Source organism: Pavona decussata, unplaced genomic scaffold (genome assembly GCF_977016875.1).
Source record: "Pavona decussata unplaced genomic scaffold, jaPavDecu1.1 SCAFFOLD_37, whole genome shotgun sequence".
NCBI lineage: Eukaryota > Metazoa > Cnidaria > Anthozoa > Scleractinia > Agariciidae > Pavona > Pavona decussata.
This window is the reverse complement of record NW_028145459.1, coordinates 1622501-1636725: the sequence shown is the minus strand read 5'-3', so window position 1 is coordinate 1636725 and position 14225 is coordinate 1622501. Positions and strand designations below refer to the sequence as shown.

Sequence of the window (14225 nt, the reverse complement as noted above, 5' to 3'; positions counted from 1 at the left end):
AAATTGACCTTTCAACGGTTTATTCCGGGAAATTGTTACTGTTCTTAGTTTTAGTCATTTTTAGTAGATTTCCTTGGGTTCTTTACCGAATTCATGGTAGTTGATGTTCATTTTAAAGATGAAGATATCTAAATGACAATATCTGTAATTTTGAGGTATTTTTGAAAGTAATCCTAAGTTAATCCTAAGGCGATTATGAAGATAAATATTTATTGTTGTAATCCAGCTATCAACCACGTACTGAATATATAATTTGAGCTCTAGGTTTTGTTTACCACGTACTCATTTAATTTATGGAAACGATTAACCAATCACTTTCGATGAAGAAGGCTAACAGCTTCAACGAATCGACTTCTAGTACAGTTTTTAAACAACAACTTTTAGTGTTTTTCAGATTATCCCTGTGAAACCTTACTGTATAATCCCGAACCTTGTAATTTTTATATTGCTTTCCCTGTTTTGTATTGACTGGACAACTCAAGTTTCATGGTGATATCTTACTGGAAAAATGTCTTTAGCTCAGCTAACAGATCGAAGGCACGGATGCAAATAAGTTCCTTGCAGCCAATCACAGTAGGCTTGCGTAAGATTTAATTTGTGTTGAGCAGGTGGTTGTCGAGTCAGTATAAAAATGGGTGCTATCTAATTTTAGTAGAGAAGTGATTGTTGAGCAGAGTAAGCTGAACTCTTGCCAGAGTAATATAGAAGAGCAACTGAAAAAGCTGTTGGATCTTTGTTGAAGTGAACCCAGCTAATTCCCCAAAGGTTCTTTCAACAATATTTCTTATCAACTCAAATTTTAACACCAATAAAATGTTGCTCGCGAGTGGTGTCTTCAATAATCCCCCTACCCCAGATAGTGGGTCCTATTCGAGCGAACTTGTCACGAAATGAGTCTCTTTCTTCAACTCCAGCATTCCTCATATTTTATACTGCGTATAATTATGCATTCGGCATGATTACCCTCACCGCGGGAATTTTAAGAAAACCCTGCAAATAATAATTGTGTCAAGTTTGAAACATACGTTTGAAACCGGAATGCGGCGATCTTAGACATCTTAAGTCGCACTGAATTTCTCAGGAATTTTTAGTTTCCGGTCGCGATTTGTAGACACTTTCACTTTTACGTGAAAAGCCAAGAATAGCAACTATGTTTCGACATGCCGTCTGCGACATGCTAGTTGAACAGCAGACAAAAAGCTTTAGCTACCATGCAGAATTATTGCCAAAAAAAGAACGACAAATTAACCTAAAATGGCTGATAATTGTGTTAACCTGTTAACTTTGCACGGCTCTCAAGAAAAGTCTTGAAAATTATTTGACCGCTTTCGATCACCTCTGTTCCGTGGTTGAACTAGTAAAACGCATAACGGCGTAACGAGTGACGACCTAATGCATCAGTCAATTTTTTTCCGAGCTGTGCCCATCCCCCTCTTCGGGCAATAGTGGGGCATTTTCCCACACTTTCCATCCCTGGGGTCGGGCATTAGCCTTCCACCCAATTACCCCGGGCCGGGCATTTGATGATCTCACTTTTTTCACCTAACAGCATTGTCGCTTCTTTTAGTGACCAATTCATTGGCAAATTCAGTAAGTTTCTTCTAGAATACGTCTAGATAGGACATAAATGGACGCTAGAGTTGCAGAATGACCTATTTTTACAATACTACGGAAAACAAAATCTAGCTAGGACTATAAATGTGGCCTAAATTAGCTTAGATTTTATTGAAAGTAAGTCGAGAAACGAAGAAAATAAAACATTTTTGAACCCCTACCCCATGATTTGAACAACTTTTTTGTTTCCGGCCGTGGAGCATTTGCCAGTTTATTTTATAAAAAAAACCCCTTAATTCCCGGGGGTCGGCCAGGGAGAGGGAGAGAGAGGGGGGGGGGGGGGGGTGGACACTGGAATTGACTAATGGTAATAACAATCTTTATTGAGGAAATCAATGTCACTAATAAGTGATTTACAAAAGAGTCCTCTAAAATTAAAAAGAATAAAAAAAAAATGATAATAATAATAATAATAATAATAATAATAATAAAGAAAAATAAAGACTAATATATGAATATATAAAAATTAGACTAAAGACTATTTACATTTCTTACCACTCTTTTAAAACTAGCTAATGATGGGCTTTGTCTGATTGAAAGGTCTAATTTATTCCAATCGTTTGAGGCAAAATTTGTCGATGTCCAATGCCCCCAGTTCCTACTAGATGCACTCTTACGGATATTATAAATGGATGTATGCATAACTGCATAATAAGAAACAGCTTAACGGGCTTTTTCGCTGATGTTTTTATTTTCTTTTTTTGTTTTTTTTTTCTTTCATTTTGTTTGGTCATTTCACTTTTCGCTCTCCACCTTAATTAACCCTTTAAATACCAGGTGTGTGGTATTTTTTTTTTTCAATGAATTTTTGGCAATAAATAGTCTGAGCCACTTACTTTCTCCATAGATGGAGATGAAATAAAAATATCTGCGGTCTTAAGAAACTGTGGGCTCAGGCTAAATTGTCAATGACTAATACGTGCTACTCCCAAATCGTGAGGGGCAGAGTTAAATCCTACAAGCAAGGACAAGCAAAAGATAATTCTTTTCCCAGAATAAGAACTTTATCACGAAGACTTTGGCACTGAGGACTTTAATATCAAGAGCTCCATGGCATCCCTGCGAAATTTTCGAGTTTACCTCGGTGTAAAAACCTGTGAAGTTTTTCTTTGTTTTATCACTATTATGTTCGTTCTATCTATAGCCTACGTAGCAGTCGACGTTTCCGTTTCCTTTAAAGGGACACAGTCAGCTTTGTGACCGTGCTGACCTGGACACTAGTTTTGTCAGTTTGAAAAGCGTCTACCTCAACCTGAAATCAAAAGTACGCGTCGAATACATCTAGAAATCTGCTTCAATCGTCCCAGTGTTTTTTTGGATTTTCAATCTTTTACTGAAAACCTGTTTCTGAGTATGCTTTTGCTCATCCCAAAGAAGAGGTGGGAAAAGTGAAGGCGCCGGGCGGAAGAAATCGCCTGCGTTGACTAAAATAACGAGAGAAATCAATCAAAAACATTGGAGAGCAAATCACCAAGCGGTGCAACGCGCGAGGGTATTGGGCCAATGCTAGAAATCAACCCCCCCCCCCCCCCCTCCCCGCTTAGTATGTCCTTGGTCGTCTGTCGCGCTGTTCTACGAATCCCGCCATGCGTTGCGGGCCTATATCATTATCCCTTTTCTGCTTCATTCACGTGTTGAACATGGCGGACGCAATGGCATTCAACAGTGTTCCACCGCCTTCGGCGGCCCCTGTAGATCCCAATTCAGCGTTTGCTGACGCATTAAAAAGAGCTAAGGAGGTAGGACATTTATTGAACGTCTTTAATTGGTATTTTATACGGAATTTAACTAGAATTTTCTCGTTAGATCGCGGCCCGGATGGGATCAAGTAGCGCCGCAGCAGCCGCCGCAGCGGATGCTTCGCATTCGGCTGACCAAGGTGCGAAAATTTCGTTATTCGTCTCAAGAACACATGTCATTTTGTCAACAGAACGTCTATTGTTACAAAGAATAGAGCGGTAATTATTTTGCTTTCGTCTGCTTTGCAGATATCAGTAAGAAAAGAGCTTTCGAACACGACGGTAAGGATCGAGATTTTATGTGCCAGGATGTGAGCTTATTTCGCTTGAATAGCAAGCTTATTCTTTCATGCCTGTAAATAAAACGACATATTTAATCTCGTTTTAGGCGGTGGAGACGAGATTGTTGTAAAAAGACAAGCTACAGAAGGTAGGATCAGGATTTGTTTAATGAAATATAAACATGAAAGTTTCTTTCTTTCTTCTCTAACCATCAAGCTTGTGGAAATCTAAGGTCGATCGAAGGAAAAAATAAATGTTTTCAGGGTTCAATCAAAGCCGTAGCGTAGAGACTCTGTAATCTACGAAATGAAAGCATTGAGTAAATTAGATTTCTTCTATTATATGAAAGGGATTGTTTAAAAGGGAGAAGTAAAATTTCGTTTTTGTCAAAATCTTAGATTGTTTGGCCAGGAAGTTTAGGTTGGTGAAAGTAAAAGTTGTACTAAATGTAAGCTTATGTATGCACCTTTTATTCTTTTCCTTTGGTATCATGCTGAATTTTTGAAGAGAAATGATTTAAAGTAACTTTAAGAAACTATCTTTGGTTGTAATTAACATGAACCAGAAAGAGATGCACATATAGCAGCAAGTCCTTTTGGTGTCTAAGACAAAGATAGATGCAGGGCATTTAACTGTTCACTTTTGCACTTACGGTTAAACAGACGACTTTTCGCAGCATTAGAAAACATGGTTTTACTCAATATCTAACCACCCTGGCCTAGCTATATGGTAGTTACAGTCAGCAAGGCTGCATTTTATGTAGGTTAGTTATGCCAAAGATCTTCAGCATGGGTTTCTAAATCACTCAGCGTATTGGTCCATGATTGTGGTCTTTGGTGCAAAGCAGCAAAGACCAAGGTAATACCTGTGCCTGGGTTTAGATAACCTAAAAGAGGTAATGACGGGACCAAAAATTACCTAGGTTTTTGAAAACTTCTACCCATCCAACAAACTGTTTTTGCCCAAAAATGTCCAGGATTTCTCTCCTGGTGTAGGAATTAGAGTCTATAGGCCGCTGGCATAACATTTTCCTGGCTAGGCGCTTCCTCAGCTGGTTGGTGTGGAACTTGGATACTCCCAGCCTATCTTCGGCCTTGGACGTACAAAGAATGCACCCTGGACAGTCAGGCTACTTCACATTGAGCAGTATTTCTGAGATTGAAATGAACATTTGAATTCCTCTTTGTAATGTCTGGCATTTGAATGGAATCTTGAAGATTTCCCCTGAAATCTTAACGAAAAAGATGCATTACTGAAAAAAAATTCAAAGTGCTTGGGAAGCAATCGTTATTTTTGAAATACTTAATATGCTGTTATGTATAGCTTTATACTTTCGATAAACTAGGGACAATTTTACGGGAACTCTGAAATGTCGCTGGCAATGTTCAAAACTGTCATATACGGTCTGTACATTTCAAAACTCATTCAAATTTCAAAACTACTGGTCATGCATGATGTAGATTGACTGTAGGACCTTTTACAAGATTGCTGACTACTCTAATGGGCCAGATCGTTACCTCACTGGTAATGGCAACTTATTTTGGCTTTAAAAGATTACGCTCTCGTTTTTTTTTCTTATCTTCACACCTATTCGATTTGACCAGCCTATATTGTTTACTAATTTTTGTGGGCTGTAGAAATGTCAGTCGTCATTGCATTGTGCAAACTCCCATATGTGATATGAGCTATATACATGCATGTGGAGCTAAACTGTTTACCTTCAAGTTTGAAGTCTTGTGTAATTTGGTTTTCAGGCAACATGGATGGAAAAGACCCAAAATCAATAGCTATGCAAGTTGCGGCCAGCCTTGCACAAAGGTATTTTATAGTTCTTATGATTACATACATGTACATAAACATCACCCGTTCATCCCTAAGAGTACCAATTGGCACATAACAGTGATGCCACAAGCTGGTTGATATTTGGGAGTATTCTGTCAATATGCAGAGTCATCATGCAAAGTGGACTCTTTAAGAGGTCTGCTTATTGAAGGCAAATCCTTAGTACCTATATGACCTTCCTATTGCTGGTACATTTAGGAATAATCAGGGTTCCTGTATCTAACGAATTGTACATTTAAAAGTCAAAACTCTCAAATTTGGCCTTTTGTTTCAACACCTGTATAGATTGCCACCGCAAAGGCCAACGAGGATGACCAACTTCTCAAGGCTTGTAAATGTATGAAATTTAACCGGCTTGAGAGCTGTTCTTTGGATTGCGACTGGCCGTTTGTCTTGTAGACGGAGCTTTTTCAAAACTAACGTGATCCACAGCCCTGTACCCTTATACATTGTAGCAGTGTATCTTTAAGATGTGTGTTTTGTTGATCATTGTCAATGTGTGTGTTGCTGTCAGACAAACATGTGCAAGGACATTGGGCTCTCATTTATAATTTACGTTTTTTCTTCTGTAGAGCTGGTCTTGGGTCAATGGTCTCAGAAGATATGAAGATCCCCAACAGATTTGTAGGACTAAGTAAGTACACAATGGTTTTCTATTTGTTATAATTAATTTCATGCTGACATTCCACTTAATTGCAGTCTTCAATGGTCTGTCTCAACTACATGTAAAATGAAATAAAACAAAACCACTGGCATAACACCATCAGTGGTATTATTTCAAAGTCTCTTTTGCCGCGCAGCTGCTTTGAACACACATGATGATATTCAAAGCTATGACTGATGGCCAATCCTCAAATGTCAGCCATATTCTGAACTGTTCAATTTTTCTTCTTTTAGTTATTGGACGTGGTGGGGAGCAGATCAATAAACTACAATCAGAAACTGGAGCAAAAATCCAAGTTGCCCCAGGTAATGAAATTACTTGTGTTCCCTGAATCTGAAGCATTGGGATGTGAGTTGTAGAAGTCAGCTTTCAGGATTAATTGTAAAAATAATTTATTAATTCTAGTGGCTACCCTGTGATGAATGTATTTACTTGTTACATGCTGTCTGTGGTTCTTATCCATGAAAAAATATAGCTGCACATTAAAACGGTGCATTTTGTAGTGTTTTTACAGGAGTGAGCTGGATTTCTGGTGGTTACTAATTATTTTGGTGCCTTGAGGTTACCATTGTGTTGGGCCATTAAGCAGTTTACATTTTAAGTTATAATGACTCTCTTTACTCAAACATGTTATCATGGATTTTCCATCATTATCAGTTACAGTGATCACTTAATGACTGGTCTTGAGGGAAACAGTTAATTTTGTTCCCGAGAGTCTTAATTGTCGAGGAAAACATTGAGATTCATTGGATTTTGAATATTAATAAACTATTAGTATAAATTTTCCATCCTCTAAAATCCACTGTAACGTTACTATCAATGATGTATTGTTCCGAGGTTAAATAAGGAGAGATGTTTTGTTTTTAAAAATCTTGATTTTCCTGCCTTTATCCCAGCTACTTTACATTTATTTTGTCTCACATTTTGTGAATGCAAAAGTTTTGACATTAAGATTTGAACTGACCAATTTGTGCATAATTTCATCAGACCCACCTCCCGGACAGATGGCGCCTCCAGATCGACATGTATCCATAAATGGCACTAAAGAAGCTGTAGAGTAAGTCCAGTGCCTTTCTTATATAGTCACAAGGCTCAGGGTGGGCCAAAATGCTATATATTTACTGTAACGTTTTCCATATTTGCGCCCCCACCAACAAATGGCCCCAGAAACAATGAAAAGGCCTATCTGCTTCAGTTTGCACGTGCACAGTTCCACAGCGTTGCTATTTCCACCATCTCTTTTAGTGATTTATACTATCTTCACCTGCTTGATAGATGTAAATATTTACACAATCTCACATACTGTACATGTACTCACAAGTGTTTCTTTCTAACAGGAAGGCGAAGAATTTGTTAAACAGGATATGCGAGGAAGGGAAAATTCCAGAATCATTGGTGAGTCAGAGTTTGACTGACATTTTTAAAATGTTTGTGGAATTAATTTTTTTGTTTTAATTCACAGTCATTGCATGTTGGTCACAAAATAATTTCAAGTTGGCGTGACTTGACTTGCCACTTTCAGTAATATTAATTTTTGTCGTGACTATTTTGTCTATAACATATTGCGATAAAAGATTTCTTGAAATAATTTTAAGAATAAAAAATTGCTAAAAAATGACGATGTTTCGACATAAGCTTAAAGGTCATTATCAAGTCAAAATATGTGCCAAACGTTTTGTTTAATTTTTCTTAATTAATCAGCCATTGTTCTTTTTAGTATTTATAGACTGCAACTTACAAACATATTTTGACCTGATAATGACGTTTAGCTAACATCGAAACATCATTGTTTTATAGCAAATGTTTTTAATCTTAAAATGATTGTAAGAAATATTTTAGCACATTTTTTTTTATAGTTAAATGCTTTTCTAAACCACTTCTTCTTACTTGTTCGTCAGATGTCATTACCAGTTGTTGCTCCTGGTGAGCAAGTGATTGAGTTGATGATACCAGCTAGTAAAGTTGGACTTATTATTGGTAAGTGTCATTGGTCCCTTTTTCAAACTCCTGACAAAATGTTGAAGTCATTCTACTGTATCTTGCATCCTCTTCCTTGGTGGGTACACCACATAAGTGTCATAGCTGGAATCTGGTTTTAGGTTAAACCCATTGTCAATCTAGGTTTAGGTGGTCATCTGTACTCAAGCTAGTTTAAATCAGTTACTGACTGAGTGAAAAAGTATGTGGTTTGATGGGATAACCCTAACCATTTAACCTTATTTCCCAAATTCTCCTCCTTATACATTTGATTTCCTCAAATTACAAACATGTATCCCATATAGTCTTCCACCTATAAAACTGTTTGCTGCCAAAAGCCCGCGAGTGTGTAACATTGCAAAAACTATAACCTGAATGTTGACTTCTTTTTTACGTGAACAAAGAATGTCATTGTTGTGCTATATAACAGATCACTTAATGACTGGTCCCTTGGGAAACAAGTTAATTTTGTTTTTCCAAGAAAATTGAATCCCGATGTTTTCCTCAACGTGGTCTCGGGGAATCATTGAGACTCTTGGGAAACAATTAACTGTTTCCCTTGAGACCAGTCATTAAATGTTTATTGTCACATGCACAGAAGTGTGTAAAAGAGGTCATAAGCTCCACTCTACAGTGGCTACCCTTAGGGCCTTTGTAGTGAGACTGTTTGAGAGAGAATGGATTGTATCCTGGGATGAAAACACTGCACCATTGTGGAGGGGTGGCCATTTTCAGAAGTTTGACTGAAAAAGCTGAGTTAGATAGCATGCTGTGAAGGTACATTAGTTTCTCAAAGGAGATGGCCCCTTAAGCTTATTTTTTGGAACAGTCTTTATGCCGTTTGTTAGTTCCTCCGATCCTCCCTGGCAGAAACTGCCCGTTGGATATGTTGTGGTTCAATTTTTGTAACCACAACAGATAGAACAGTTAGTTGCATCAATATCAATAAATTTTCTTGATTATTCCACTCACAGGAAAAGGAGGTGAAACTATCAAGAGTCTTCAGGTACAGTTGTAGGTGTTTTGCTGCATTGCAATGTACACAGAAAGATAGTTATTGTGCACTTTAAACTGTAATTCTAAAATGATGTGCAATAGTTGTCAGGTTGCATGAAAACATTTCTTAGTCTAATGTACAAAGTACTCTGTAGCAGACAATTCTTTAAGTTTTCCATTGTATTAGCATTATCATTGTTGCTGTTCTCTCTATCATCATAATCATTATTATAATAATGGCAATCTTTAAGAAAAGTACATAAGAATTCTACTTTTAGAGTTATTGCAGTTACAAATATGAAATTGTAATTTTAGTGAGAAACAACTAGCTCAAAACATATCTTGGTTTAACACTGCCTTCAGTGTCTTCAGTAAACATTCATAATGTTAGACATTAAATATTGCATGGATGAATTCAACTATTTTGCTATGCAAGGTTGTGTGTGCTCTAGTGTCTTTTGGTCATATCACTTTGCAGGAGAGGGCACAGTGTCGGATGATGATGATTCAGGATGGACCATTCTTGAATGCACCAGAGAAGCCCCTGCGGATCATGGGAGATGTCATGAGAGCACAGCGTGGAAAGGACCTGGTGCAGGATCTGCTGACTGAGAAGGAACTTGAGGTTAGCCAAACAGGGGACAAGAACTGGAAGGTGATCATGGGGGAACCAGGAATGATTAATTTTATCAAATAAAATCCTGTTACCTTGATTCGTTCTTAATTTCATGGGTCTTTAATTCCATGATTTTTGCGAGTGTTAAAAAAATTGCAAAATTAAAGCCTCCCAAATAAAAATCCTTGGGTTACACACGAAGTTAAATACCATGGTAAGAAATTTGAATCACAAAAAACTTGATAAACATGATCAGCAACAACATGTACAGCTTATGTGTCAACATAAATAATAAATAATTCTCTGGTTAGCTCCATTTTGCATCCTGTCTTGTGATCAATAAAGTTAATTTGCAAAGATTTCACATGAATATATCAAGAAGTGAATCTTACTGTCATCTTCATCTGAATCAATGTCTTTTTGCAAAATTGCCTTTATTTGGTTCCTTGTAGTTCTAAATCTCAAGTTTCTTGTAACGTTCCAACACTGAAACATTCTTCAAGGTGGAGTTGAGTGGAAAAAATGATGTTGACAATGATTCCGCGAATTTTAATGGTCTTTTTTCATTTTCCCCTATTGAAATGACAAAGATAAAGCCCCATGAAATACCATCTCGCCAAAATTGCGAAATTAAGAACGCGTAAAATTAAAGTAACTTGTTTCATTTATTGAGTGGCCATACTTTTTACAGTTAAAGGCATTTTTAACAGGCAACAAAGTTTACTTAGTATATGTAATCGCACGAGGCTGAGTAGAATAAAGGATTAATTCTCACGCGTATTTTCAAAGGTTTCCCGAATTGCCCTTGTCCCTGCGTGACTAGGGCAATTTGTGAAAACTTTGAAAAGACAAGTGAAAACTGATCCTTAATTCTATGAGGACTCATTGCAATATTACGTGTTTATAACATAAAGGGCAAAAAACTATTGAGGCACTTTGTAAAACAGTCAGCCCCGGCCCGGAGTAAAAACACTCACCCATAAGCAAAACAAACAAACAATTCACCTGTTTCTTGGCGTACAAAACAAACGAAGTTTAAAAAGTAAGCTGAGTAGAAATTTTAGTGTTATCATTATCTTATATCTCAGCAAAATGTGCCTGGATTGGACTTCAAAGGGAATCGACATGACATGAACAGAGATCAGCCTGGCATGCAGCAGTTAGAGGTGGGTATTGATTATCAGTTTTTAAACTTCTTCCTTAGAATATACACCTTGACAATTCTTGTTGTTGCAATGGTGAATTAAATATAGTTGTTAAAAAAATTAAATAAATATTGTTTGACTAACATGTAAGTACCTTTAGTCTCTTGCCATTTTTTTTTCTGAAATTGAAAGGTTTTACGCAAAAGTTACGTACTGTGTATATTGCTTTCGTAGAAAAACGTCAAGAGTGAATGTTATAATTCAACTTTTATTGAGCTTGTTATCCCCTTTTTTAAGTGTACAGATGTACAGTATCTTTTTTTTCACTGACAGCATTCAATGTTTGCTTTGCTGTAGGTTCCTGTTCCTCGAGATATTGTGGGTTTTGTTATTGGTAAGAATGGCGAGACCATCAAAAGAATACAAGCAGAAACTGGGGCAAGAGTGCAATTTAACATGAGTAAGTTTTCTTCCCATTTCATCATAGATATTATATACATGTACATGTAAGATAAAATGTATTTTTTTAGTTTTGAGTATGGATTGTGTAAGCAAGGCTGAGTATTATTAAATGTGGCTGGATGAAAATTAAGGCAAAGTTATACTTGACACATGAAGGGTTTCATTAAGATTTTGAACAGTTGTGCAAGAGGTTAGTGCACCTGGGCTGGATAGTTAACTTAGATATGGTATTGGGTGAGGTGTTTAAAACAGCTGGGAGAAGTCATGTTCACGGTTGGTCAATTTGCCTTGTGCGTGTCTGGTGCTTAACCCTATCTGTAGAGGGTTGGGGGGGGGGGGATTCTGCCGCACCAACTTTGAGCGTTAACATAAATCTCACTATAATAGCACAATAATAATAAAAGCAATAATAATAAAAGTAATAATAAAAGCAAAAATAGCACAATAATAATTATAACGCTCAAAGTAATTATTACTTTTTTCAGTATTTGCACAAACAGTATGAAACTTCGGGACTTTTTGAAAAAGATTATCTGGGAACAATTTTGTAGAGTGGGTCAAAGCTCAGTGAACGTTGTTACCATGGCAACCACTTTTGACTGGCAGGTTTTTCAGAAATCAGAAGAATCTTGTTTTGAATGTAGCAAAATAATCAACTTTCTTCAAGTAAATGGTGTTTTTCATATTAATTTAATTTATGTTTCTCATTTCTTATGGATAACTTTTTGGTCAATTTTGGTGGTTTTATGAGATTTATGTTAAATCAAGAAATCCAAGATGGCTGCCATTTTGAAATATTGTGACATAATTCCCTCATGCTCCCCCCTCCCCCCCCCCCCACCACTCCCTCTGGGCTTCATCTTTTTTTGTCTTCTGGGGCCAGGGGGTCTACATAGGGCTTATGAAATCCCTTAGGGTGATCCTTTGGTTTGCAGTAGCATTTTATGCTTTACAGTATGCTTTTGCAGGGTAAATCATAAGCAGGGTAGGGGATATTTTGAATTTCTACATTTGGAGTGTAGTTGTATGTTCTGCCAAAATCCCATTCAGACGTGCACTTTATTATCAGTGTAATTTTTGTTCTTAATTTACTTGCTCATATTACAGAGGATAATTCTAATGCTCCTAATCGGATGGCATCTGTCCAAGGAACACCGGAACAGGTTAAACAAGTTACAAAAACAATCCAGGAAATTATTGAACAGGTGATAATGAATAATTATGAAACACTGATATACTGATAAACTGGTGGCCCTGCAGACAAGTGAATCAAATACAATTTTGTACTGTAAAAGTTCGTTAGAAATTGTATACAAAGTAGAAGGGAGAGTTCTAGTACCAGTTGTAGCATGGCAAGGACTGAATCAGTCGTCATGCCAGAGCTTACTACATACAGTATACTCTCTATTTTTCAGTCGTCATGCCAGAGCTTACTACATACAGTATACTCTCCATTTTTCAGTCGTCATGCCAGAGCTTACTACATACAGTATACTCTCTATTTTTTTGTTTTCAGCATGGATTAATTAGGAACATTACTGCACACCCTAAAATTTTGTTAGGTTTTCCAAACAGTTTGCTTGTGCTGTCAATAGCAACAGACAGCTCCCATTGGCTTTCAACTGTCCCAAATGGCAGACTTAATGATCAGGGAATGTTTGAATCATTATTATTTTTTAAAGAGTGAATGTTCATAGGACGCCTGGACATTGGTCAGGGTGAAACCTTGCTAACTGGACACTTTCTTATTGGAACAGAATTTGTTGACAAAGGGCAGGCTTTGAACCTACATGTACATGTATAAAAAGTTTGACTGTCTTTGAGCTTCAGAGAAGCCACCTCCGAAAGGAAATTGGCCCGCCATAGACTAAAGAAAGTCTCTTAGTCAGTTGTATTTTGGTTGCTTTGAAGTTAATTTATCTGAAGTGTTGGTAATAACAGCTTATTGGCGGCTGGCAATGCCATCACCTTCACACTGTAGGGATTAGTTCTAGAGGTGCAGCTGTAAGTAAGAATGCCTTGCCGTAACTGTAGGGGAACATTTTGTTCAGCGCTCTTGTTAAGAGCTGGTAACTGGTTATTTTTACCGTCTATTCACATAAAAGTTACCGGCTGTTGTGAAATAAATGTTTCTGAAATTATTGAAACAACATTATAAAATCATTGTATATTGGAGAAGCTTGTCCTTGTTTGGGGAATTTTCTTGCCATAAATAACGTAACAATATCCACCAGTGGTGTAATATCATGTTAAAAATCCATCGCCTGTAAAAAAAAAAAACACTCTTGGTTTGGTTTTTCTTTCATCAAAAACAACACTGAATTCAAGCTCTTCCATGTTTGGTTTCCATTCTTCCCTTGGCTATCTCACTCCCATCATTTCCTGGGTGACCTTAACAAGATGACATTCTCCTCATATTGCAAATTCATTACTTCCTTTTACAAGTCTTAACAAGAACCCTGTTGTTGAATAACTTTCTGTTCTCTTTATATGTATACAGTCAAGACAACGAGGAGGCCCACCTCCCAGAGGTCCACCGGCAAACATGCCTGGAATCACTTCTGTTGAATATCCAGTGCCTGGAAACAAATGTGGATTGGTGATTGGAAAAGGTGAGCCAAACATCTTTTCAATGCATTATGCATGCAAATTACCAACCATCAAAGTCCCTATTAAACTGCTGTCAGTATAATATTGTACGTAGAGCTTCTATCAAGTGGCTAGCCACAGCCACCTTTTGGCCATCCCAGTAATGGTTCTTCTACATGTACATGTAGAACTGTTTTCCACCCTTAGTGATTCTTTGGTTTTATTTTTGTCTAAACCATAAGTTTTTGAAAAAAAATAGAATGTTTTGTAAGAGCCACTTTGAAATTTCCATCTTTTGG

The 14225-nt window shown here is 37.2% G+C and overlaps 1 protein-coding gene across 3 annotated transcripts in view; it reads left to right on the top strand.

Moving 5' to 3' along the window:
• The first annotated feature begins 3221 nt into the window (after positions 1–3221).
• The window catches only part of LOC146483940 (far upstream element-binding protein 3-like), a 17173-nt gene continuing 6169 nt past the window's right edge, over positions 3222–14225 (top strand). For 2 of the 3 annotated variants that reach the window (XM_085105273.1, XM_085105271.1), the window contains exons 1-16: positions 3222–3353; positions 3421–3493; positions 3603–3635; positions 3742–3783; positions 5390–5453; positions 6050–6111; positions 6375–6446; positions 7129–7198; positions 7479–7536; positions 8040–8118; positions 9093–9124; positions 9593–9769; positions 10819–10896; positions 11233–11335; positions 12445–12542; positions 13838–13949. In XM_085105273.1, the coding sequence (XP_084961399.1) occupies positions 3255–3353; positions 3421–3493; positions 3603–3635; positions 3742–3783; positions 5390–5453; positions 6050–6111; positions 6375–6446; positions 7129–7198; positions 7479–7536; positions 8040–8118; positions 9093–9124; positions 9593–9769; positions 10819–10896; positions 11233–11335; positions 12445–12542; positions 13838–13949 (1252 nt within the window). In that variant the 5' untranslated portion in view covers positions 3222–3254. The remainder of the gene's footprint in view (positions 3354–3420; positions 3494–3602; positions 3636–3741; positions 3784–5389; positions 5454–6049; positions 6112–6374; positions 6447–7128; positions 7199–7478; positions 7537–8039; positions 8119–9092; positions 9125–9592; positions 9770–10818; positions 10897–11232; positions 11336–12444; positions 12543–13837; positions 13950–14225) is intronic. The other variant, XM_085105274.1, reaches the window with a different exon arrangement.